A 24,663-nucleotide genomic window follows, 5' to 3' on the forward strand; every position below is an offset into this window, starting at 1 on the left:
TAATTAACTGATTCATTTGAATGTGTGGCTGTTTAACTATGATTTCTTCCAGGGATCAACATGGCTCCCAGAATTGCGTCACAAGGCTTTTTTTAACTTAATGGACTTGTAAATCTAGAGGTTTATAGAACTGGGCAGTAGAGCAGCTATCAGAAAAAAAAAATCTGGTGTTAGGTCACCATTGGACTGATTTCCTGGAACATGTGTGTGTGATAAAGGATAAACTCTAAGGGACCGAAGTCTTGATTAACCTTCTGACGCATCAGGGAGCTCATAACCAGAAGAGATTTGTAAGTTTTCATGCTTGTCTAAGCTCATCAGTTGTATTCCCTGCGTGCAAGTGCACCTGTTGATTGTTACATTCAACTTAGATTGGGACAGTGATAGCTTTGTAACGTTTGGTGGCCTCACATGTCGTCATCTGGCCCTTATTATTGGCGTTTCCACTCCAGTGACAATTAAGATATTTTCTAAAGTTCAAAAAGGTATTACAAAGGTTGTCCATATGTGCTGTATTCCTAGTCTTCTGAAGCCACAAGATTGTGTGAGAAAGAGACCAAACTTCAAGCTGTGAATGTGAACAAAGCTTACAGGAAAGGAAGATTATCAATGAATAACATCTCAAACTGTAGTCTGTTCTTAACACACAGCATTGTATGACTAAAGATGACCATGGGTTATTTTAACTGCTTTTATGGCATCTTTGCTGTGCTTTTGTGGTCTTTTTGAAGCTTTAAAGTTTCAGTCATCATCATAATTTTTCAGCATTTCTCCATTTGAGAATGAAAATCAGGTTTAGAATGACATGAGAGTTGGCAGGATATACTTTTTTGGGTGAACTATTATTTTAATACGATGCTTTTTTTTTTTAATGAAGACTGCATGCGTGTGCCTGTCCTCTCAGTGGTCTTCTAATAGGCTCTGTAGAACATGATGTCGGTGTATTCTGTTTCATGGCCCCACTGGCCATGTTCCTCCAGCATCTGTATCTTTTATGAGCGTCTTGCTCAAAAACTTCAGTAATTGAGTCTTATTGCCCTGCAGAAAATTCCATGGATTAATGATGAAACAACTGTTCTCCTATAATTCTTCCCTCAAAAGATTAGAACTGGCCTGGAGTTCCAGTTCATTCAAGGTTCAGGGCATTTAAGTCAGTGCCCATTTTATCCTTGCCAAGCTGATGGCATGAATTCAGTCTAACCACAAAGGAACCGTGTGCAGCCTTCATTTATTTAAGAGGCCCATCCAAGGGCGACATGATGACTTCAGTAGTATTTATGATGCATCCTGTGAGTGAAAAGTCTGGCAGAGGTGTGCAACTCACAACATAAGTCTCAGTCATAGTTTGGGAAGTATGATCATTTCATGCAAGGTTAAACTGACCTTAAAGTTAAAATGTTCTATGAAAAATACTAGACAGCTAACATTACTTGTTACAGACCCCTGTTATTAAGATCATTAGCAGGGCAACAGTAGGGGAAGTTCTCCAGGAGCTGGCATCGTTCCATCCACTGGGGTTTAAGAGACGGGCTAAATGTGGAGAGAGAGAGAGAGAGAGAGAGAGACGGCCCCCTTGTAGTGGATATCTGTAGGAGGAACATTGGGGGAACCAGGTTCAAAGGGGTACAGGGCGTCTGAGAAGAGGTACTGAAGACCATAAAATTAAAGAACTTATAAAGAATAGATTCTAGTGGAACGAATTCCAGTGTAGTGGAAAACAAGACTCCTTTTCTTTCTCTCTCACTGATTTTCTCCCAGTGTTTCTCCACTCTAGTGCATGTTCTGTTCTGCATCTGTGCTGATTATTATTACAATTTTTTTTTTACGGGAGTTTGAAGGAAAGCTATTATTCTGCAGGAACTTTGTCTCTGTATCAATGAGATGGTAGGGCACACATCCGTAGCATAATGAAGATAGTTCACTGCGGTATTCCCTATTACCTCATACTCACAGACAAATACCAGACTGGGGGACTATTTGCCAGGATTTAATGTTGTAAAAAAGCACATGAGTGTCTTGAAAAGTTTGTGTTGTGTGTGGTGTGTCTGTTCGCGTGTGGGTATATGTGTTTGCTTAAGAGCCATATGGTGAAATGAAAAAACGCTGGCAGTGTCTGTACAGTGTCTGTAAAAATGATGAAAGACGGTTGTAAATCCAACAAGGCTGAGCAAACGAGGCTTTTCAGGGCCAACATCTGATGTGATCCTCCATGATCCAAGTCTTGGAGTGTATTTGAGAATTTATCTTCATACGTCATATATGACATCACCATTTTTGTTTGTGACAGTTTCCACAAAATATTTGTCTTTTGGTTTTCTTGGAATGTGTAGTTCAATAATGCCTTGATCTTAGAGTATATACGTGTGATCTCACTGCTGTTCACCCTCTGAGTCTCTCTACAGGGGCCCTCGCAGGAAAAGTAGCACATCCTGATGCCGAAGCAGAACATTTTCTGCTCAGTCTCATGCTCTGTCACTCAGACATCCTCTTGAGGTAATCAGCATTAGTTGCTGAGAGACCTGTCTCTGAGAATGAAGACCTCCAGTATAAAGAGAAACACCTCCTATAAGACAAATTGAAGAGGGAAGCATGCAAGGTGACCATCTCCAGTGTCTGTATTGTCTCAAATGAGGACGCCCACATTCTTGGCTTTCAGCTCTTGCATGAGTTTATGACAGATTGCTGTAATATTTTAAGTAATAAACTGAAACGAGCATGTGTCATTGCAAAAGAGAGAATAATATAAAGATATAAGTATTTATAGAAACTGTTGGGGAAGTGAATGATAAATGCACACTGTAATGTAATACAATAATGTGTGTATTTATATCCGTATCCTTTTTTCACAATAAGAACTGTTATTCTTGATAATTTCACAGTTTTATTGGTTATGCAGGTGTCAACCATATAATATATATATAATCTATCCAGCACATTATATATATATATATATATATATATATATATATATATGCAAAGGGTCAGCAGATTTACAGCTTTAAATTTTTCTGCATTTTTGTTGCAGTGTTGCACTTTATTTTATCTCCTGTTTCAAAAAAAAAATACTGGACAGTGTTCTGCCTTTACCCTGCAATGAAAAGTGCAGCTAAAGCAGTTGATTCTAATAAAAATAAAGCAGCCTACATAGAAAATACAAATTCTCCACAATATATTTAATGTTTAGCCATTGTTTTAATAAAAAGTATCCTTTATTTGTTTTGTTTAACTTTATCCCACCCCCACTCAACTACTGAGATTTTTAGTTTTTCACGAGTTAGGGTTAAATAGCTACATTTTATTTAATTATGAATTAAGTTTAGAATTAAATTGAACGTGTTCTAAATAAGTGCAATGATCTCATAACAGTAATTTTGGCACCTCTTTGATTTCGAGTTTAATTTACCTTCCAGCCAAATTGTGTTTTGTAGCTTTCAGAAGCCCAGGTCTTTTAATGTCAAGCCCTGTAATGTGTTTTGGCTTTTAAGTGAAGGAGTGACGGGCTTGTAATTTGAGCGTCTGACCGGGGGTATTATTATCTAAACCTAGCACAGAGTCTGAACGGTCCAGATGTTCAAACAGAAACCAGGAAGGACACGGCGAGGGTCTGTGTGTCTCACGCCTGTTGATTTAGGCAAAAACACAGGCAGGAAAGCGGACTGGAAAGTTGCGATATCAAACCGAGGACGATTCTGTGTGATTTAGCTGTTTCTGCGTCGGGAGTGCGCGGTGTTTGGCGCTCTGGACATGCGTGGGGCTGGAGCAGGAGGGCTTGTCTAAAGTTTGAACAGCAGAGCTGAAGGTAGCCTACTGTCGACTGTGATAAGACAGAGATGGCTATGATGGCTTCCCCTCTGTTCCTACTGATAGTCTGTCTGCTCTCGTTGCGAGTCGGAGAGGCTTTCTTTGCGGGACCCCTGCACCCAGAGATGTCCAACGGCACCTTTCATCATTATTTCGTGCCGGATGGCAACTACGAAGAAAACGACGATCCCGAGAAATGTCAGATGCTGTTCAAAATGACCGACAATCGCAAATGCACCCTGGACGAGGACCAGGACTCGGTGATCCGGGACGATTTTATCATCATCAAGCGGCACATCGAGGACGCGGCGAGGGTGCTGGAGGGCATCGGGAAGAGCATCTCCTTCGACCTGGACGGAGAGGACAGCTACGGGAAATACCTGAGACGGGAGACGACCCAGATCAGCGAGGCGTTTTCTAACTCCGAGAAGTCTCTTCTGGAGCTGGAGGTGAAATTCAAACAGAGCCAGGAAACTGAGCTGAAAGAGGAGCACAAGATCAACGACGACTTCCTCGACATGATCGTGCACACGCGCGACGTCTTGAAGGAGACTCTGGACATCTCGCTGGGACTGAAGGACAAGCACGAGCTGCTGTCGCTCATCATCCGGAGTCACGGGACCCGGTTGAGCCGTCTGAAGAACGAGTACATGAAGGTGTAGAGAGGACTGTCTGTCTGCCTTCAGGAGCCTACCCAGGCAAACCCTTACCCTATGGCAAGGCTTTTTAACATTCATTCCTTCAAATGAAGTGGGCTATAGTAATTTACTTGTACTTGTTTTTAGTAAATAGTCAATTTTCCCAATAAAATTGTCCCAATCGTCTTTAAGTAATAGTACTGAAGCTATATACTGCACATAATTATTCAGTTCAAATTAATTTCTATGAAACACTAGGGTCAATCCTATCTCTTATTAGTAATATATAGGCTACTGTCTCACTAGTAACACAACACACACTGGTCTAACAAATGAAGCTGAAATAGTCTACATTTGTGACCCTGGACCACAAAACCAGTCATAAGGGGCCATTTTCTCAAAAGTATATTTATACATAATCCGCGAGCTAAATAAATAAGCTTTCCATTGATGCATGGTTTGTTAGGATAGGTCAATATTTAGCCAAGATACAACTATTTGAAAATCTGGAATCTCAAAAATATTGAGAAAAAGGTTTTGAAAGTTGTCCAAATGAAGTCCTTAGCAATCCATGTTAGCAATCAAAAATTATGTTTTGATATACTTACGGTAGGAAATTTATGAAATATCCTCATGGAACATGGTCTTTACTTAATATCCTAAAGATTTTTGGCATAACAGATAAATTGATAACTCTGACCCATACAATGTATTGTTAGCTATTTCTGCAAATATACCCTTGCTCCAGGGTCACATAAGAACTAGAGTAAATAGTTAATAGTTACTATGAAAACTGGACTAGATGCCAGCAAACATTGGAACACATACTAGTCCAGGAGTAGGCAATGTCGATCGTGGAGAACCAATGTCCTGCACAGTTTAGCTCCATCCCTGAAAAAAAAAAAACTAGCAGATCTGTAGCTTTACTAATCCTGAAGACCTTGATTGGCTTGTTCAGCTGTGTTTGATTAGGGTTAGAGCTAAACTCTGCAGGTCAACGGCACTCCAATTTTACCTATCCCTGTACTAGTCTGAAGTTAATTGTTAATGTCTGAACCACGGATCCCTATAGAACTCACTGGAAAAATATTTGGAATTGTTTCTTGTTACTATCACCATAGTTGTAAAATGTATTAATCACTTGGATTGCTTACTAAAAGAAGTACTAGTAACATAACAATATGCTTTTTTTTTAAGGAATAAATGTTATTTCTCTGTAACTACTTGGCAAAAGTGATGCAGCTATTCTGTGCAATAAATGAAAGCCAGTATTCACTTAATAGCTGCAATCATACATGATGGACAACCATTAAATGCTTTAAACGTGGCAATACTGCCCTTAAATTCTAGTCATTAACAATATTTGCAGCTTATGACTGGTATCTCAGTCTAACCAATATAGAGGCTTTACCTCTCAGAGTAGACATACGAAACACTGAGTTAGTGTCAGCATTGCGTCACTCATTATTTTCTCAGATAATTATGTAGGGTGTATTTGCATTTGCTCATTTCCATTGGCATTACTTGAATGTTTCAGTGAAAATTCATGTTGGTTAAACAGAAGGAATATAGTTTTCATTGTACAAATGTTAGCTGTCATATTAATATTTAGTTTATATAAGAGCATGTACTTGGAATATTTTTTAAGCATTCAGTCTGACAATCCTAAAAAATACTGGCATATTAAAAACATACATTTCTATTATTATTATTTTCTATGATACACTTGGAGGAATAAAAACACAATTGCTCTTCTTTGTACATGTAATTAAGTTTTATGTGCCCTAAGAAATCTATATATTTTATAATGAGCTTTTAAAATATTAAACTGTGAGTGTTTATATTTATGAAAAAGCATAACTGTATTCATTTTATGAAACTGTATGTATTCTTGTAATCCTCTGAGAAGTAATGGGAAAAGGACGATCTGGGATGACATATTCCAGACAAACCAAGATGACTGCGGGCAGGATTATTGGACTTGAAGAGTTCTACCATGTGTAGTTCCATTCCTGAGATACAGTATATATTGTGTATATTCCTTTTTGTAATAAAAATCTTTAAGATAGTATCTGTGTGAGTGAGTGAACTGCATTTTTCTAAAACATTCCAGAAAAGATTTAATGTAATAGTTGACCCCAAAAAAATGAAAACTCATTCATCCTTAACTCAGGCTCATGTTGTTCAAAAAAGTTGTATGACTTCTCTCATAAAATATATGAACAAATTATTAACAAATCATTCCTTTGAGTTGGTTGTTCTGATTCACTAAATGATTCATTCACAAACTGGTCTGATCTGGATCCTGAGATCAACTTGATTATAACAGCTCAATGAAGAGGGAAGATTGTCAGTGAATCATGCAGTTTTGTTTGTTTCACAAATATGTATCTTAACTTAGTGCGCATGTTGTTTGGATCACATGATACATTTGTTTTTTTTTTAGTTTATTTTAAAGCTTTCCAAAGTTACAACACTGATGGCAAAACTATTCAGAGGCCTCAAAACTATTAAAATAATTATATTGAGATTGAACATATTATGAATTAAAGCCACACAGGTTGATGCAGAACTATTAAGGTATGAGCAGTATGGTAGTTGCTCTAAGCATATGCAGGTGTCACTTTGTTTCATGTTAAAACACTGAAATTATGCATTACAAGACAGAGTAAATGCTGCGGTACTGCATCTCTCAGTTTTAGTGTGTGTGTGTAAGAGAGAGAATAACTATTAACTAGTTGCTTATTAGCATGCACATTACTGGCATAGTGACTATTTATTAGTATATAAAGCACATATTAATGCCTTATTCTGCATGATCATATTTTAGATCCCTTAATTTATGTTTCCTATTCTAAAGTGTTAGCATCTCTCTGTCTGTCATGTACACAGGCCTACTTCACACTGTACTATATATTATTATTTGAATTAATTTAGAATGAATGAATATATATTTCAATAAAATGCAGTATAGTAGGATATGGAAACAGTGTAGCATCTCCACATGACAACTGCAATAAAATGTAGTCACAAATACAAGCCTGGAACAGAAGTTATCGGGCAAAGCTGCACGTAATTTTGGCAGATGTGTCACATACAGTGGCGCGCACACAGCACACATCTCAGTGAGTCAAGTGTGTGTGTGTGTGTGTGTGTGTGTGTGTGCAGCAGCAGCGCTACAGTGCAGCTGACCTATCACCCACTTCCAGCACTGTGAGTTCTCACGCTTCTCAGCGCTATATAAGGCTGTAATAACCGAGCATACCTTACCCACGGCTTCACGGTAAGTGTCACATGCCGTTTCTGTTTTCCTCTTTTCTCATCACATGTAAATAACGCAAATGAAATTCAGTGGCTGGGCTGCGTTTAGTAAACAGGACGTTGGCGTACATCAGCCTGATGGATGAAAGATCGCTTGGTGTTGTTGAGTTTGTTGTAAGCGTCTCGTTATTTCCTCATGTAATATTTCATGAATGGAAAGCTCTTTAGTCAGTCAGCTGATCCACATATCATTTACTAAAGCGCGCGACAAACAAGGCGAGTGCTAAAAATACCCGGAAACAACAAGGCAGATACATATTTAGCTATCCATTCAAAATAAAGACAATACATGTTGAAGTTGAATTCTTTCTATTTCATGGCAACTGCAGTGAGTGTGTGTGTGTGTGTGTGAGTGTGAGTGTGTGTGTGTGTGTGTACGTGCTGTCGTAACGCTGGAGGCGGGAATGTGTTTGTTTGCAGAGTAAATGAATTGGTGACCTTTCACCTACTTCCATGTTCCCTGAGACACATGAGCTAAAGTGCTTCCACATTACATAACCAATGCTCAAAGGTCTGCTTAGGGTTCAGTGATTATATAATTATATCTATTTCATATCATGGACCCAAAAATGTGATTGTCGCTTTGCTGCCAGATAAACAAGTTATTTTCAGCTATTAAACCCTATTTGTAATGTGTGAGAAAAAATAAAGCGTTATAAAGATACCATGTTGTTTGCAAAAATTAATAATTGGCATTAGTAAAGTGCCAAAAAGTAAAAAAAAAATATTTGTATGAAGCTGACAGCACAATAGTGTTAAACAGTATATAAATCTCAGAAAAAAACTATGCCTTTTAACAGAATAAAATAAAATAAAAAATAAAATAACTGGAATTAATGGATCAGTAATACTGATAGTTGACATTCCAAATGTACTAAAGACAACTTATGACATTATCAATATTGTTAAGATGATTATGAGACTTTGAGCAGTGGATAGTGATTAATATATCGATTCTATCAAGTTTTGCAGAGTAATCTGTTTGGAATTGTAGTGAACATTGATTTGCATTTTTGAAAGAAAAATATCCATATTCAAAACATAGTAATCTCTTTAATCTAGCTTGCGCTCATTGTTGTAAATGAAGCTGTTCCGGGGGAATGACGTATGAGTTCGGCTTTGCGCATTCGCCACTTAGAAGTTAAAAACACGGAAGCACATTGGAGAGATCAAAACAAAACAATGGTCATTAATTAGAAGTACAAAACGAGGATTTGTAAAGAAGAATGTCGGAGGATTTCGATTTAAGCCAAGAGAAGACTGGTCTTCCTTTGCTAAAGTAAGGAAGCTGCTTCTTTTGATGCTGTTAACAAACGTTGGTTTTCACGAGACACTTTTCTTTATGGAAGGGTGCTTTTTATTTAACTTCTTTTGGACTGAAGCAATGCAACACCCACTGACTGCAATGACAGCTTGAAAATAAAAATGATCAAATAAAAATGTTAATATAACTCTGACTGGATTCGTCTGAAAGAAGAAAGTCATATACACCTAGGATGCCTCGGGAGTGAGTAAAGCGCAGCCTAATTTAAATTTTTGGATGAACTAACCCTTTAAAAGTTTCTGTAAAACTGTACACATTAGTCAAAATTCTTCCTACTAGTGTAAAGTAGAATTGAAGTGCAGAGTTCAGTAAGGCATAGTTTGATTAGTATGGCAGTGCTAAAGACATAAGGTCACCTTTGCCCCAGATTAGCCTTGCTTTTATCTTGGTTACTTTGATGTAATACTGTTTGTATTAGTGTTGTTATGCACCCTTACAGTCATTCAGATAATTGAGTTCTGGATGACGTCATTGCATTAATCATTTATCAAGAGCTATCTCAAATGCTGGGCTGTCAGACAAACTGTGACATGCAACAAATCAGTGACCTGCCTTCTCTATAAGAGCAAATTAAATTAAACAGTGATAATAATAATAATAATAATAATAAAATCTAGACTGGCTTGTGATTTTGTTGGGAACAGTCAGCCTAATATGAAGAGAACACACACTAACAGATTTTAATTTATGGTTCTAATGCACTACCGTTTAAACATTTTATAAAAGAAAAGAAAAAAAAAAAACATTTATTCAGCAAGGATGCATTAAATTAATCAAGTGTCTGTAAAGTCTGAATGTTACTTGACACACCTGTGTGCTGCTCACATCAGTCATCTTCAGTGTTTACAGCAGCACATTTCACTGTGATGACTCATCTAATTATTGTCTGAAAGGGTGTGGCTGTTATATGAACGCAATAACCTCTCGCTTTCTTTATCCTCAGACTAACAGCAGCTACTAACAAATCAGGATGTTGTCCTATCTCACTCGCTGGATGTCCAGAGGTGCTTTCCAGGCACTGAAGGGGACAAGCAGTCGGCCTCAACTGGTCAAGACACCTCATATTGGGAATCAGACTCTGGCAGCAGCTCCTCTGCCCTTCACTGGGGGGAGTCCAGGAGTAAGGCAGGCCCGGGCACTGGGCCAGGAGAGACTGCTGCAGATTGATTGGGATGATGGGAGTTGTAGTTTGTATCCATTCACCTGGTTAAGGGATAACTGCCAGTGTCCTCACTGCACGCTGCAGTCCGCACAAGCACGCAGTCTGCAGTTCTCAAATCTGGACGTGCACACCGGAATGGACCAAGTACAGCTGATGGACAATAAGGTTGGTCTTGGTAAGCAAAGCTTAAAGGGACAGTTCATGCTAAATAGAAATTTGTCCCCATTTACGCATTATCATGTCATTCCAAATGGATATGTCTTTCTTTAGCAAAACACAAAAGATGTTTTCCAGAATGTCCATGCTGCTCTTTTTGATACAATACAAGTGGAAGGAGAATAGAGCTGTTGCGTCCCATAAATATTGCATTGTGCTGTATTCCAGGTTTATACACTTTATTCCCATCCACTGTGGTGCTTTATTGTCATTTTTAGAGCTTGATGGCCCCATTGATTTTCACTGAATGACAAAGAACAGGCCTGTTCACACCAAGAATGATAACTATAAAGATAATTATACCGGTAATCTTATAATCGTCCATACATCAACACAGTAACGTTGTGTTTATTGTAAGAACATGCTCCTGTTTTGTCATCTGCCACTTTAAATGTCACAGTTTTTTTTCAATGTTGTTCATCAGTTGGAAATAAATAGTTTTGAAATTTATTCCCACAATATTGTTCCTCTTTGCCCTTTTCACTATACTGTAGCTGTTGTGTGGACTATTCTGTGTGGGCTATTTACATTTTTTTAAATTTATAACTATTTTTAAATCAATATATAGTTAACATTATAGTTATAGTTTTTTATGTGAATGGGCCTTTAGTCATAGAAGTTTAGAAACTAAATGAGTGAATGAGAAATTTAAATTTTTAGATGAACTATTCCTTTAAACCTGGCACTGTATTAAGACATTCTGAAACTAAAGCTGCTGAACATGTAACACAAGGAAAGTTTTCTCCATGCAGATTTAATTGTGTTGACCAACAGAAAGCTGCTGGAAACTTATTTCTGTGTGAGCTGTGCTTCACTCATTGCTAAAATAATGATAATGGACGGTGGATAATTTGACTGCACCTTAACACTGTATATCTGATGTACTTTTGTAGTATTTCTGGGTAAGACAGTTAGGAAGTCTCGTGTAGGCTCCAGCACTATTAGTATCTCACTAGTACTATGCTAGTGAGCAGCTATTCAGGGGTGCGTTTCCCAAAAACAACTATGGACGCAAGTTCCATCATTACCAATAGAGTTTAATTGAACTAATGACCAAAGTTAACTAGCGATGGTTTGGGAAACACACCCCTGGTCTTTTTACACCAAGTCATTGTCTAATAATCCATAAACCTGTTTTTCTGAACCTCATCGTAGGTGTCCATTACCTGGCCTGATCAGCACAGTAGTGAGTTTGATCCTGACTGGCTGAAGAAACGCTGTTTTTCCTCTGAGGCAAGACAGGCTCTGCAGGAGGAGCTCTTCCTTAATGGTAGGTTAATTGGGATCTGTTAGTCTTCATTGCCACAATATCTGTATTAGCTATGTCCCCTTTTTTTAGCTATATAGATCTTTAATCTTTCTATGATTTATATGGATATTATGAAATAATGTATTTTATATAGCAACCTGGGGATTTTATTTTCTGTACTGCATAAAGCTGCAGTTGGGTCATGCAGCCAAAACACTCTCAGCCTGCTGTTGTCATTATTCACTCGATGTGCCGCTTGAGAATATGTGGTGAATCTGCCTCATACTTGTTCATATCCTTATATAACAGTCCTTATAATGGCACACTTTGTGTTAAAATAATAAATCTGCCTAATTTTTTCAGTAAAATGTTTTTTTTATATTAAATGAAGAGTGGATGGGTTTTGGTTTTTGTTTTATTCATTTTTTTGAATAGCTCCATATATAGTTAAAATGCACTCATGTAAGCTAATATTTGTGCTATAGTTGAATTAATGTGTGGTCTGGACAGCAGTGAGTTTTGTAGTGCAGGCACTTCTCCTCAGAATCGCCTCTGAATGGAAAGACTTCTCTCCACTTCCTGCCTCATGGAATAGAGATTTAAGGCCATTTGAGAAGAGTGAGCTGTTGTGCTTACACCAGTCTTGAGGGATGCTGCGGTTGGAGCAGACTGAACAATGTGTCTGCCAGGACAAGCACCCTGCACATATTTGTGTGTCCTGAGATTTTAAGATTACATTTTGAAAATTAATGCACGTCACTGGGGTTTTGTAAGTGATTCGGTTAGCCACAAATGTTCTTTAGTCTTAAACATCTTACTGTTGTTTTTAACTTTGTGATTTTCTCTTTGAAGTTCAGGAAATTGTGCTGTTGTTTTGTTTAAAGGCACAAAAGGCCTCCTCTTGTGCCCCATAAATCAGTGAAAGACAACCAATAAATTTCCACGGTTTAAAGCGTAGACTACACATCACAAGTGTCTGCTTCTAGCTGAGATGTAAAACACACAAGGCTTGCATGTGTTTAACAAAGCTCCTTAACTGGCACACAACATGGCGAGTTCTGCCCCTTGTTTTAAGACCTCCCATATAAACTGTCTCCAAACTGTCTGAAATAGACCTGTAAAGCTCTCACCTTGCTATAACTCGTCTGTCTTGGGCAGTGATTTCCCATTAGCCATTTCCTGATAGGTTAGCACCATTTGTAGACAAATGATGTGTCTTCATGGTGTTACTCAATCTCAACAAATGAGAAGGACAATTTTGGCTGCTGAATTCAGCTTTTTTTAATCACAAGAATAAAAAGCATTTTAAAATATACAGTAACATTAAAACAGACAATACAGCTACTGTAATGACTGCTGTGTCTCTTATGTTTAACAAGGTTGCATATACAGTATATTTCATGAAGTTGGAAATAACAGGCAATTAGGCTGAATTAGGTCACACTAGTATATTGCACGCTAGGATTTTTATGACCCAGTGAACTGATTCACTTAAAGGAGTTTTTCAAGTGTGGCTGTAGTGTCTCATTTACAGGAGGGCACAAGTGTGCTTTACTGCGGACACAGCATGTCCTGGTTCAGCTGACATCATGCATGCAATGACATCATGATCCTTCAGAGCACCAAGACCGCATTGTTTCCGTCTTAAGTTCAAAAACAGCAAAACAGTCCCATTGCTGCATTAGATGAAAAACAGTTCACCCTTCCCACACAGAAAAAGACCACACTGGCACAGGCCAAAGATTAAGATTACTTAAATAACAGTTGAAAAAGTACTTTTAAAACCTTATTTTTCCAAATGGCTCATGGAAAACGAATGGCTTGACTCGAAAGAGGTGTCTTACTTCATTTTCTTGAGAAGCACATGGTACGTGAACTGAATATTGGATGCTGCGCACATGCAATTTGAGTTACTCAAATCAGATAAATCTATTTTCCATATCCCATTTGGAAATGATCTCTGTAAGTGGTTTGTTCTCTGATTGTGAGCTTCTGTCTGCCCTGCTCTTAATGAACTCTGCTCTGTGCTGAGCTCTCAGTAGGGACTCTGTTGACAGAGTTTGACTGGACGTAGCTGCCTGCCAGTTACAGCAGCCACGGCTTCACATTACCATAGCTGGAAAAATCACAGAGGCAATGCTGAAGGAAACTGTTCAAGCACACATAAGCTGACACCTTTCTTTTCCGGCATGCCTTTTTGTGAATAAATGTATGTGTTTCCATCTGTTTTAGAGACTGAAAGGGTCATTGAAACGTAATGTCAGTCTTTATTAAAGCATCTCAGAAGCCGCAGCTGGACAGAATGATAGCATGAGATTAATCTCTGTCTCTGAAGTCAACATTAGCACTGCCAGGAAACCCTAGTATGTCACTGAGACAGAGAATATTACACATTACACGCTTATAAGAGCTGAACATTACTGACCTGGACTGACTGAACCACTTCACCCTGGGCTCAGTGCCCAGCTCACTCGCTCTCTTTTTTTGATCAAATTCGTACCAGAACCTCAATATTGCTATGAGATAGTGGGTGTTTTCTCTGCCTTGTGTGATTCATTTTTGGTTTTGTTTGCATTAAGTTGATTGCATGGTTAAATGATTGCATATTCGTACTGCATGTCAGTGTATATCATGACCAATTTAGCAACATGGTTTCCTCTCTTTTAGGGTTATGTCTGTTTTCAATGCATTTTGTCAACTTGTCATTACACATTTTATAATAACTGTGGTTGGTATTAACAAAATACCATTCTAGTAGTCTGCTGTGTTGCCTTCAGCTTCTGAAGCCTGAAATAGCAGCATTTTTAGGTGACTCCAGCAAATGCATTCAGTAGTAAACAAGCAATGTTTCATTTTAGTGCCTCTAGTGATGCCAAACAGAAATGCATTAATACCCGTATTTCTAGGTTTCTTAAGCATCCCATTTTTCAGTTTAAATTTTAAGCCCTCTATTTACCCCCACTGTTTTAACTTTATTTGTATTTTTATGAGTATGTTTGTTACGAGCCACATTGAAACAGCTCTTATATTTATGCTCATAACCATGGATATCCTGCATGTCTGTCAGCTGTGGTTAAATTTTAGATGCACCTTTCCCTTCCAAGTAAAGTTGGCTGAGTTGGCATTATGGCTTCTACCTAGTCGAGGTTTGGAATATACAAACTTTATTCATCCTGTTGAGGTGCGACTATTCCTCTGAGATAAATACATCTGAGAAATCGTAAGCTTATTCATGCACATCATCATGACAAATTATTTTGAGGGGAGTATCTGTGTCAGGTGGAAATATGCTACCATTCCATTTTTTGTTTTTTCTTTATGTTTTCCAAACTCCCTGATACTCACCAAGACTGCATTTATTTGATCAAATCAGCATTATTATACAATAATTTAAAATAACTTATTCTGTTTAAATATAAATATATTCAACATTTTAAAACGTCATTTATTCCTGTGATGGCAAGTACTCCAGACTTCAGTGTCAAATGATTCTTCAGAAATCATTCTAAAATGCTGATTAAGAGCTCAAATCGCCTTTATGGTAAAAACAGTTGTGATTTTGGTTTTCAGGATAACAGTTTTAATTAATTAATCTTCATCTTTTAGCATTATACTGTACATGTATTTACTGTCACTTTTAATTAAATTAATATATCCTCAGAGAATAAAAGTATTCACTTCATTTTTTTTTCTCTGACCCCAGACTAATTAATGGTGGTGTACATGGCTTCTTAAATCGGGAAATAATTGGTCAGGAGTTCCTGAACTATATTTGTCTCTGGATTCTCAACTCAACAAATTCTCCAGTGGAACAGTTTTCTAAATCGAGAGAAGCTGAGAAAGAGGTGCGGGACTGAAAAATACTTCTTCAGCACAGAGGTCCAAGCAGTGAATTACAGACATCAGTGCAGAACGCTTGCTCTCACATGCATACTTCTCTGGAGGCCCTTTCTGTGAAAGTAGACACAAGAACCAGGGTTTTCCAGCTGTACTGCTTCAAACAGGCAGGCCCTCACACAGTGTTCTGACCAATGTGTTCTGGCCTTAACCCTGACACACACACACACAATCCTTCATTATGTTAAGACTCCTGGGATGGTTATAGGTGCAAAGTTTCTATCATGTGTTTATTTGCATTGTAAATCAGGATGCTTAGAAAACGAGTTTCAGATACACGAAAGATAGAAAGAGAAACATGTTTAGCTTGGAAAGGATTTTAGCTACTTTTTGAGTAATGCTGACATCATTCCCACATAATTATATAGACAGTTGAGCCACTGTTGACTTTGCTTTCTATTTTAACACTGGAACTTTTATTGCAGAGTTTCCTGAGCTATTTTATTTATTTAATTTTTATAAAAAAAAAATGTTGTGGTGGAACATCAAGAGGTTTGTGAGTTGCAAAAATTTTTTTTTTAATCAAATCATAAAAAATATAAAATTATGAAAATTAGTTTTCTGTTTCTTCATGACACTTCATGACACAAGACGCTAAGTTGTGTTATTTCTCTGTGATGTTTTGAGTTGTGGATTGTAATGTTAAATGCATATCTGTGTTTCAGAGCGTGAATATTGGGATTCAAGTCTGCAGATCCCTACAGCTGACTTTGAGGAAGTGCTACACGATGACAAGGCTGCCCTGACCTGGCTAGAGGCTCTGAGACGCATTGGCATTGTCTACCTGAGGGGGGCGCCGGCAGAGCAGGGCCAGGTGGCCAGACTGAGTCAGAGGATTGGCTATCTACGCCTCACCTTTTACGGGTATGGACTATGGCTTTGGCTGCACTCTAATTAAAACAATGAAATGCCTATTTTTAGATAATCATAACCATTTAGTGAGCAAAGACACAAACAGAGGCAGCAAATACAGTCATTGGACTTGGAAACAGTGCAGTAATAGGAGTCATTGTCATTCTGACAACTAGTATTACGACTTACCCAGTGATCAAGAAGTTCTAGATGGTTGACTGCCTATTTGCGTAGTGCAAAATATGCAAAAATGTTCAGTCTGTCACTGGAAAGTATATGAAAAATAATTACGTACATTTCAAATCCGGTCAAACTTCAATTACAAACTCAGTGGTAGTACTGTACGTTTCTCAAATCTACCATTTCAGAAATTGTTCAACTGATTTTGAACATCTGTGACTCTGTGTTTATTAAATTGTGCAAAACTACCATTTATGCCAGAACTGCCATTCTCACTCCAAGATCTACAAAGAAAGACAAATAACTTGCTGCAAAAGGGCACAAACCCATCATTCATGGAAAACGAAATATGGTGTGATGAGTAATGTGGTCTGATCTTCCACCCTAATGCGTTACATCTGGACAGGTTTATAACTGAAGGAAATAAAAAAGCCCCTCAACCCACAATGATGAAAACATGGTAGGAGATATGTAGTATTCAGGACACCCAACGGAAGCAAAGGCCATTTTAAAGGACCAGGTGCATCTTATAACCACGTTTTTTTTTCATGAGATTTTTATTTTTTTTGCTAGTTTGGTGTCAGAGAGAATTTTATGTAATATTTTTGAAAATCTCTTATGCTCACCGCTCGCTCAGAAATACAGCAAAAACAGTAATACTTTGAAGTTCAAATAGTTTTTTTTTAAGTATGTTTTCTAATATTGTCTTTACTGTCACATTTTTTCCACTTATTGCTATCTTGCTGAACAAAAGTATTAATTTTTTTTTTTTTGAAAAGTAAATGATCCTAAACTATACATATAGCTTGTTTCTCAAATGCCAAAACTTGTTAGACAGCATTTTAAGAAAGACTAAAATTAGTCAATAAATGACCTTAACCTGTCATTATACTTGGCACTGGTATGTTGTCAAGTATTTAAGTTATTTTGCCCATCCCTGAGAAGAATAATGGTTGCTTTTACCTTTATCTCTAGTCCTCAAGTCATATTTCTGTTTTTGCCACATGCATCTTGGCTATTGACTTGAGATTAATGTGCAAAATTGGTAATGCAACCACAGAACTGGACCATAGGACTGTTCCATTTAAATATGATTATCATGGATGTCACAGCATCCTCTGAAGAAAGCATTTCGTGCTTTAACTGTTGGCCAACATTCAGAACAATGTTCTGTTTTCAAAGAAAAAAGAACCGCCTCTGACGGCATCTGAATGAATGGGAAATGATGTGAAAGAGCTTTGCTTTACACTCAGTTAAACTTGTTCCATTGCTCTAGACGTACTGAGCCCATTTTAATAATCAAAAACCATTGAGATTCTGATTTATTTTCTTGCCAAACACCAAGGCCTCTCACAAGATCATGTAGAAAACATTTTTAATAAGTAAGGATGAGTGAATGGAAAGCCCAGCCTAGGAAAGACAGATAGAGGAGCTGGAGAAAAGAGACAGAACAGAGACGGACACACCGTGAGCTTCTGGCTGTAATCACAAATCCATGCATGTGAACTCCCTCCCAGCTGACACCTGTTGAGTGACAGGCTGAATGATTTAACACCGCACTAGCCCCAGGAGCTCACTCAAACTGGCCAAAAAGCAGTGTACAAAAAGCACTGCGTCTGCCAAATCAAGACTTCACTGGCTAGGGATCTTCAGACTGAAAAAGGGAGGCCATGGTGTGTCTGACATGGAGGATTCTGGTGTCTAACATGATCTTATTGATAGCACTTATCTGCCTCATTTCCTTTTGAAGAGCCTCAGATACTCCTCTTTCACACTCTTACTTCCTTTGTTTTCAATTTGATAATTTGATTTTTTAATAGAAACCTAAAATTAGTCTACCAAACCTCCTTTTTTGGTGGGTACAGAGTAAAAAAGTTTTTTTAGGAACAAATTTCCAATAGTGTCTGAAGAACTCAACTGTATCAAAAAGGCTGGTTCTGGATAAGTGTATTTATTGTTTGTTAAAGTCTTGCAAAAATCTATTTCTTATTTTATTGGTGTCTTCCAGTAAAATATCAAAGAAAAGAAACAAAATTGCGTAAGACTTGTATTCAGATTCAGTAAATTTTAGGCTTAAAACAAAAAAACAAACAAAAAAAAGTTCATTTACACAGATTTAGTTCTGAAATAAAAAAGGATATTATTATATAATAGTAATTACAAGTAGTCCTTCTTTGCTTTGCAGTGAGTAGTTTCAAGATTTCACTACAAAAAAAATCATTATTAATCATTAAACATTTTTTTAAATCATTAAAAATCATTATTCATTTTCATTTCTGCTTTGTTCACTTAAGTGATTCCTTAGTCTTTAAATTTACTCGCTAGGCCGTACCAAATCAAACAAGCATTTTACTGCTGTGGTTTCCGACAATAAATACATGGAGAAATGTAATAAAACTTTACAAGGCCATAGTCACCTGTTCTGATGCATCGCCCCTCTGTGATTCACAGACACACATGGCAAGTGCAGGACAAGCCCATGGCTAACAATGTTGCCTACACTTCTGGAGAATTGAGCCTGCACACAGATTACCCTGCTCTGCACCATCCACCTGGAGTGAGTACACACACACACACACACACACACACACACACACACACACACACCGTACTGTAATGCGTTACTCATGAAGGTGAGTATATGCATTCTTTAGATCAAGATAGGACTTCCCTTTATTGTGCCTTTTTTGTAAAGAAATTATTACACCCTTAATAGATAATAGAATACATGATTAATTTGACGAGAGGACTGCTGTTGTAATTCCTCTGGTTGTAGGTTCAGTTCCTGCACTGTGTCCGTCAGGCTGATCAGGGCGGAGAGAGTGAAGTGGTTGATGGGTTTCACATGGCGGAGCAGCTCCGCAGGGAGGACCCTGAGGCGTTTAACATCCTCTCCTCGCTCAGGGTGGATTTCACAGACAGCGGTGCTGACTACTGTGCCTTCAGCGTGCAGTCCAAAAACCACATCATCGAGTAAGACAGACTGTGGCTCCAGCAGAAGCATACATACTCACATAATCACGCATAGCTAATGCAGTGGATTCACTTTGTCACATCTCATCGTCATCAACACTGACTATATGTAAATAATGTGAAACAGCGCCATCTCATGGTCAGTTATAGAACTGGGATTCATAAGAGCTAAATTTCTACAAATTAATGCGTTTATAAGGTTATACATTTGCTCAAATCAGCCTAAGCTGGTTGACTGGTCTTAGCCGGTTCAAGCTGGAAGCAGGTGGTTTTATCTGGTCTCCCAGCCTGTCCAGCTGAAGAAGTGGCCAGAATCCCTCTAAAACCAGCCTGCTGACCAACTATGACCAGCTGAAACCAGCCAACCATCTTAGGCTGGTTTTAGCTGTTTCTTCAGCAGGGAAAACTGTACTGTGGTTGCTCTTTCCCATGCAATTCTAAACAACAGCAATACACTGTAGTAGTTTTCATAAATGCTGGTAACTTTCAATACAAGCTTGTATGTAATGTGCAGTGTGGACTCTGAGGGTCGGGTGACGAGGATCAACTATAACAACGCCACACGAGACTCAGTGCTGGATATGCCTGTGCATCAGGTTCAGCCTTTCTACTCGTCTCTAAAGGCCTTCGTGGAGCTGCTCAGCAGACCTGAAAACGTGTTCACGTACAGAATGGAACCAGGTCAGTCTGGCCAGACACAGCCACACAGTTCACCTCTTTACCTAATCAGATTACGGTTGTTATAGCTCACGTTTGTAATAAAGTTGACAGTCATAACTGCATAATAGGCAAAGATGAAGGGTTTTAAGTTTATGAATTTGGGATTAGGCTAAGGCTATTTTAAATCTAATGCCAGGGTTTTCAAAAATGATCCCTAGAATTATCCCATATTTAAAAGATTTTGCATCCCAAATGCTTTTCCTTTCCTCCTAGTCCTCTTACTAAACCAAATATGACATTGCCTGTATAAATATGGGACTGATGCTGGTTGTTCATTTCATCTCCGCGCAGGTGACTTGGTGACTTTTGATAACTGGCGTCTGTTGCATGGCCGAAAGAGCTACCTGTCACGAGGCCAGAACTCAAGACATCTTGAAGGAGCATATCTGGACTGGGATGAGGTCATGTCCCGTCTCAGGATCCTCCGGAAAGCTGTCCGTGGAGATAGCTAGACACTTCTCTTCATCCGTTACGATAGGAAGCAAAGCTGATGTCTAATCCGTTCTCTGGTTTTAGGCTGCCGTTGCTTCCTGATAACTTTAAAAACATCTCTTCACTGTCGAAAGCTTTAGGGCCTAGGGACATTTTCAGTTTTGGCAAGTGGATATTTGTTCTTCTGTAGTTAATATAATACTATAATTGCAGCCTTTTACTGAAGGCCTCTTGGAGTCTTTGGTTCTTTCTTGCACTTCATTTTCTTTGTCTTTGTGTGTATTACCTGTTCTTTGGTATAAGGGACAGTTTACCAGAGGTAATTCGGTTTTTGTCTTCATTTGTTAATGACGATCACAAGTGATGGTGAAAATTTGTTTAAAATGAAATGTTTAGCGTATGTATGGACAGCTGCCCAAAATATGGTACTAGTCTGAACTAATACAGTGGGTTTATTCTAAAGCACTGTTTTCATCAGTTAGTCCATGTTGTAACAAAAGTGACATCTCTGGCACAGTTTGAGATTTACTTTGTGATGTGTATATAATTTTCCCTTCAAGCTCTTATGTATTTCACAGATGGTGTCAACCATTCTAACAGTTTTTAGCCAACCTTTGATTCTTACAGGGATTATTGTTTTAACGGTCAGTACTTTCCTCTCTCCTCCACACAAACATTCTTGAAAGACCAATCACGATTAATGGTAGTTGGTAGTTTCCCCTTTTATTCTCTAATGAACCATACAGTTTATATTTGCTTGTATTGTAAATCGAGGTTTGGACAATGATGACACATTGACTCTTAAAGAGAAAATGTTTTTGAGGTATTGTACAGCAAAGCGTCTCTGTTTTGATACACTGTATGGAGATTGGATAGTTCATCAGTACTTGTATACTGATTGTACACCAGTAGACCTTAAGATCTTTGATACTTGAAAGGCCTTAAATATGAAATTATTAAAGAAACAAAGAAAACTGGCCAATGCAGCAACAATGCAAAACTAGCTCATGTGGCTAATGACTCTAATTAGTCAATTAGTTACAAACCTGCTATAGCCTCATCTTTTGTAAATACACAATGTCGATATTTAAAAAGCTCAGGATTTTGAGCACCTCCAGTAGGCTTTTTTTGGATGGGCCTCTACATAAAAATGCAATGTTTGTAAAAAAGAATATGCTGGAGTTGTAGAGTTACAATGATAATGATTTAGGAGGACGCTGACAGAGATTCTTTTTTTTCCCAAAATGCCAGTAAAATATATTTATAATATACAGAGATGTCACATTCTTTTTCATGCATGCACATACATAAACTCACATGCTGTGGTTATACATCTGCTGGGACAGTTTTTGAATATGCTGCTAATATAGATCTCCAAAATGTATAGCTGTGATTATTATGTTAATGTTACATTTATATTTGATGATTTTATAGCTAGTTATTCAATTGCTTTTTAAAAGCTAAATAAGTTGTTATATGATCAGAAAAAAAAATCTAAGAGGCAAATATAATCCCTTTTATAAATAAAAAATGTATTATGTGACCACTGAATAATAATGAATGCAGTAACAATATGCACAGTCCCAGAATCGGGTTTGACATCTTTTATTTTCATATTGCCAAAGCTGTACAGGTTCTATAAATATTTTTAAATGCTGAAATATTTACATCCATGTCTCTATTGTTTTTCCTTTCTCTCTTGTTCTTAACAATACAGACTAAAATGAAAGCCCAAATAATGTGCAACTGTATCTCTCTCCCACTTTCAAACAACAGACCTGATCCACTGTCCAACTCAAAACACCCGTTTTTTGGGAGACTCTGGGAAATCAGTTTTGTGCTATATACATCTCGAAACCAATATTGAGTGGGCTCAAGTCCATTTACAGTCTGCATTCAACAACTCAATTTAATGGAGATGCGAAACAACACTTAATACATGTCAATGATTAAAAATGTGAGCAAAACATAAAAAAACATTAAAACATGTAAACGTGACAGCTGTGCTGCCAAATCTAGTAGTCAAAAAGAGATGAAACGAGAAAATCTGCACCTCTGTGAACAGACACAATCTCTTGCCATCTGTGTTTCTAACACAAACACACACAATCCCACAGACACACACACACAGGACATTTTGGACAAGACTTTTCCATCACTATTTAAACAATCTCCAAATGCAGCTATCTTATAGATTAATAATGCCTTTTTTTTCATTGCGGTGTCAAAATAAGGACAACAAATGAACAGAAAACATGATGCCTGATCAGGTCTCTGATCTCCTCATTATGAACACAGGAGGACATAACTTGGTACCCACTAGTGATAGTATTGCACATCTAGAAAACAAACTACAGTATTTCCTTAACATTTTAGTTGCGTTTCCAGCATTGCTTCAGAAATGAACAATTCTTTTTTTAAATAATCTTTTTTTTTTTTTCAAGTGACATGCAAATTTAACACAGCAGTTCACAGACAGGGAACTTTACAGCAGAACTAGTACAGTAGTTTGAGCTTTTTGAGCTAAAGAGATGCACAGACCTTAGACCACTTACAGCAGGAAGAGGAGGGCGAATGGAACATTTACGAATGGGACAGCTGCTCCGTCGCGGACGGTCAAGGCAAACCCCTCATACGTGGCAGCGCTAGATTGCAAAGACTTGAACATTTCACCCACCACAGACAGAACAGACTGGAATTAACAGTACAACTTTGCACATGGATATTAAATACACAGCCTGTTGACTGATATCAGAGGGGGTTGAAGAGGGGAAAGTCGTTTGCCTGATGTCTGCATGCCAGTGCCAACTCGCAAAGAGCTGCGCATGGGATCTGCATGCAACCAAATGCCTCTTATTGAAATAAATAAAAGTCTACAAATGTGAGGACGTCAACCAATAGTAGTCAAAGTCTGTTCTTCTTCTGGTTGGTCCATATTATGAGAATGAAATGCCAGCATTTTAGTGTCCAAGGACTGGCATATTATATCAGATACATTATATGAACAGGTTGTTTCTTTTAGGATGAATGTGTAGAATATGTGAATGCATCTACATTTGAATGGGTAGAGGAGCAGGGGTCTTTAAAAGGAGCTTGGCAGGAGTGTCAGCTTGTATTGAACAGGAGTAGTATTTCAGGGAGGTCAGGAGCTGAGGGGTTGAAGTGAACATAGGAGAGAAGTGTGCTAGCTCAGTAGTGGACGAGGGGACAGCATCTTGGGCTTGCCCTCTGACTCTTTCCCCTTGACCGCCGCCATGTAGGAGAAGAGGCAGAGCACCGAGTAACAGATCTGGTGTGCCTGTCCAAGACAGAACAGATAACAGCTGTTATGGCAAAAACAAACCTACACATCGTTCTATACCATATTGTAGGGCTGGGTAAAAAGATTGATTTCCTAGTTAAAATCTCTGTAATCTTTATTTGAACAATCCTGATTCATTCTTAAAATCCCATGTATGTTTCTTCTTCTTCTATACCTGTATTTTCTGTACTACTTTTCACTGGTGTCACACCTTAAAATTAGGTATGCACGATATTAGATTTTTGCCGATATTTTTCAAATCATTTAGGTCAATAGCCGATGCTTGTATATATTGCCCTTTGTTTTGAAACAACACCAAGCCTCTCCTGTGCAGAAATGATAAACAAATTATTTTTTAATTTTGGTTAGTTTTGAGCAAAAACCTATTTGTTAAAAGTAATAAACTTTATTAAAACTTTATAATTTTTACGAGAGTACATTGAAAACCTTGAAAATAACTGTAATAAAATCAGTCTCTGCAGTTTTTTTTTCTCCTTCAGACAGGTTCAGTTGAAACCTTAACATTTTATTTGTAACAATTCTAAAATTCTTTAAGAGCTCCTTATATTTAAGTTCTCATAATCTATTTGAATAAAT

General features: G+C 37.9%; 3 protein-coding genes across 30 annotated transcripts in view; 2 read left to right on the forward strand and 1 right to left on the reverse strand.

Annotated features, from left to right (window-relative positions):
• Positions 1-3,432: 3,432 nt before the first annotated feature.
• On the forward strand, positions 3,433-4,871 carry LOC113106016 (fin bud initiation factor-like). Its single transcript, XM_026267512.1, has one exon. It carries the CDS (start codon positions 3,831-3,833, stop codon positions 4,461-4,463), a length of 633 nt encoding a protein of 210 aa, XP_026123297.1. The 5' UTR covers positions 3,433-3,830; the 3' UTR covers positions 4,464-4,871.
• Positions 4,872-7,592: 2,721 nt separating this feature from the next.
• Positions 7,593-22,036, forward strand: bbox1 (butyrobetaine (gamma), 2-oxoglutarate dioxygenase (gamma-butyrobetaine hydroxylase) 1). The gene is made up of 8 exons (XM_026267529.1): positions 7,593-7,722; positions 10,028-10,411; positions 11,618-11,732; positions 16,274-16,472; positions 19,092-19,197; positions 19,417-19,613; positions 20,128-20,294; positions 20,625-22,036. Exons 2-8 carry the CDS (start codon positions 10,055-10,057, stop codon positions 20,783-20,785), a joined length of 1,302 nt encoding a protein of 433 aa, XP_026123314.1. The 5' UTR covers positions 7,593-7,722; positions 10,028-10,054; the 3' UTR covers positions 20,786-22,036.
• Positions 22,037-22,354: 318 nt separating this feature from the next.
• Positions 22,355-24,663, reverse strand: part of madd (MAP-kinase activating death domain) — a 63,111-nt gene continuing 60,802 nt past the window's right edge. For 14 of the 28 annotated variants that reach the window (XM_026267514.1, XM_026267516.1, XM_026267515.1 and 11 more), the window contains one exon: positions 22,355-24,063. In XM_026267514.1, coding sequence (XP_026123299.1) covers positions 23,950-24,063 — 114 coding nt within the window. In that variant the 3' untranslated portion in view covers positions 22,355-23,949. The remainder of the gene's footprint in view (positions 24,064-24,663) is intronic. The other 14 variants (XR_003292428.1, XR_003292440.1, XR_003292427.1 and 11 more) reach the window with 1 other exon arrangement.

The sequence above is a fragment of the Carassius auratus genome, chromosome 7, assembly GCF_003368295.1.
Source record: "Carassius auratus strain Wakin chromosome 7, ASM336829v1, whole genome shotgun sequence".
Lineage (NCBI taxonomy): Eukaryota > Metazoa > Chordata > Actinopteri > Cypriniformes > Cyprinidae > Carassius > Carassius auratus.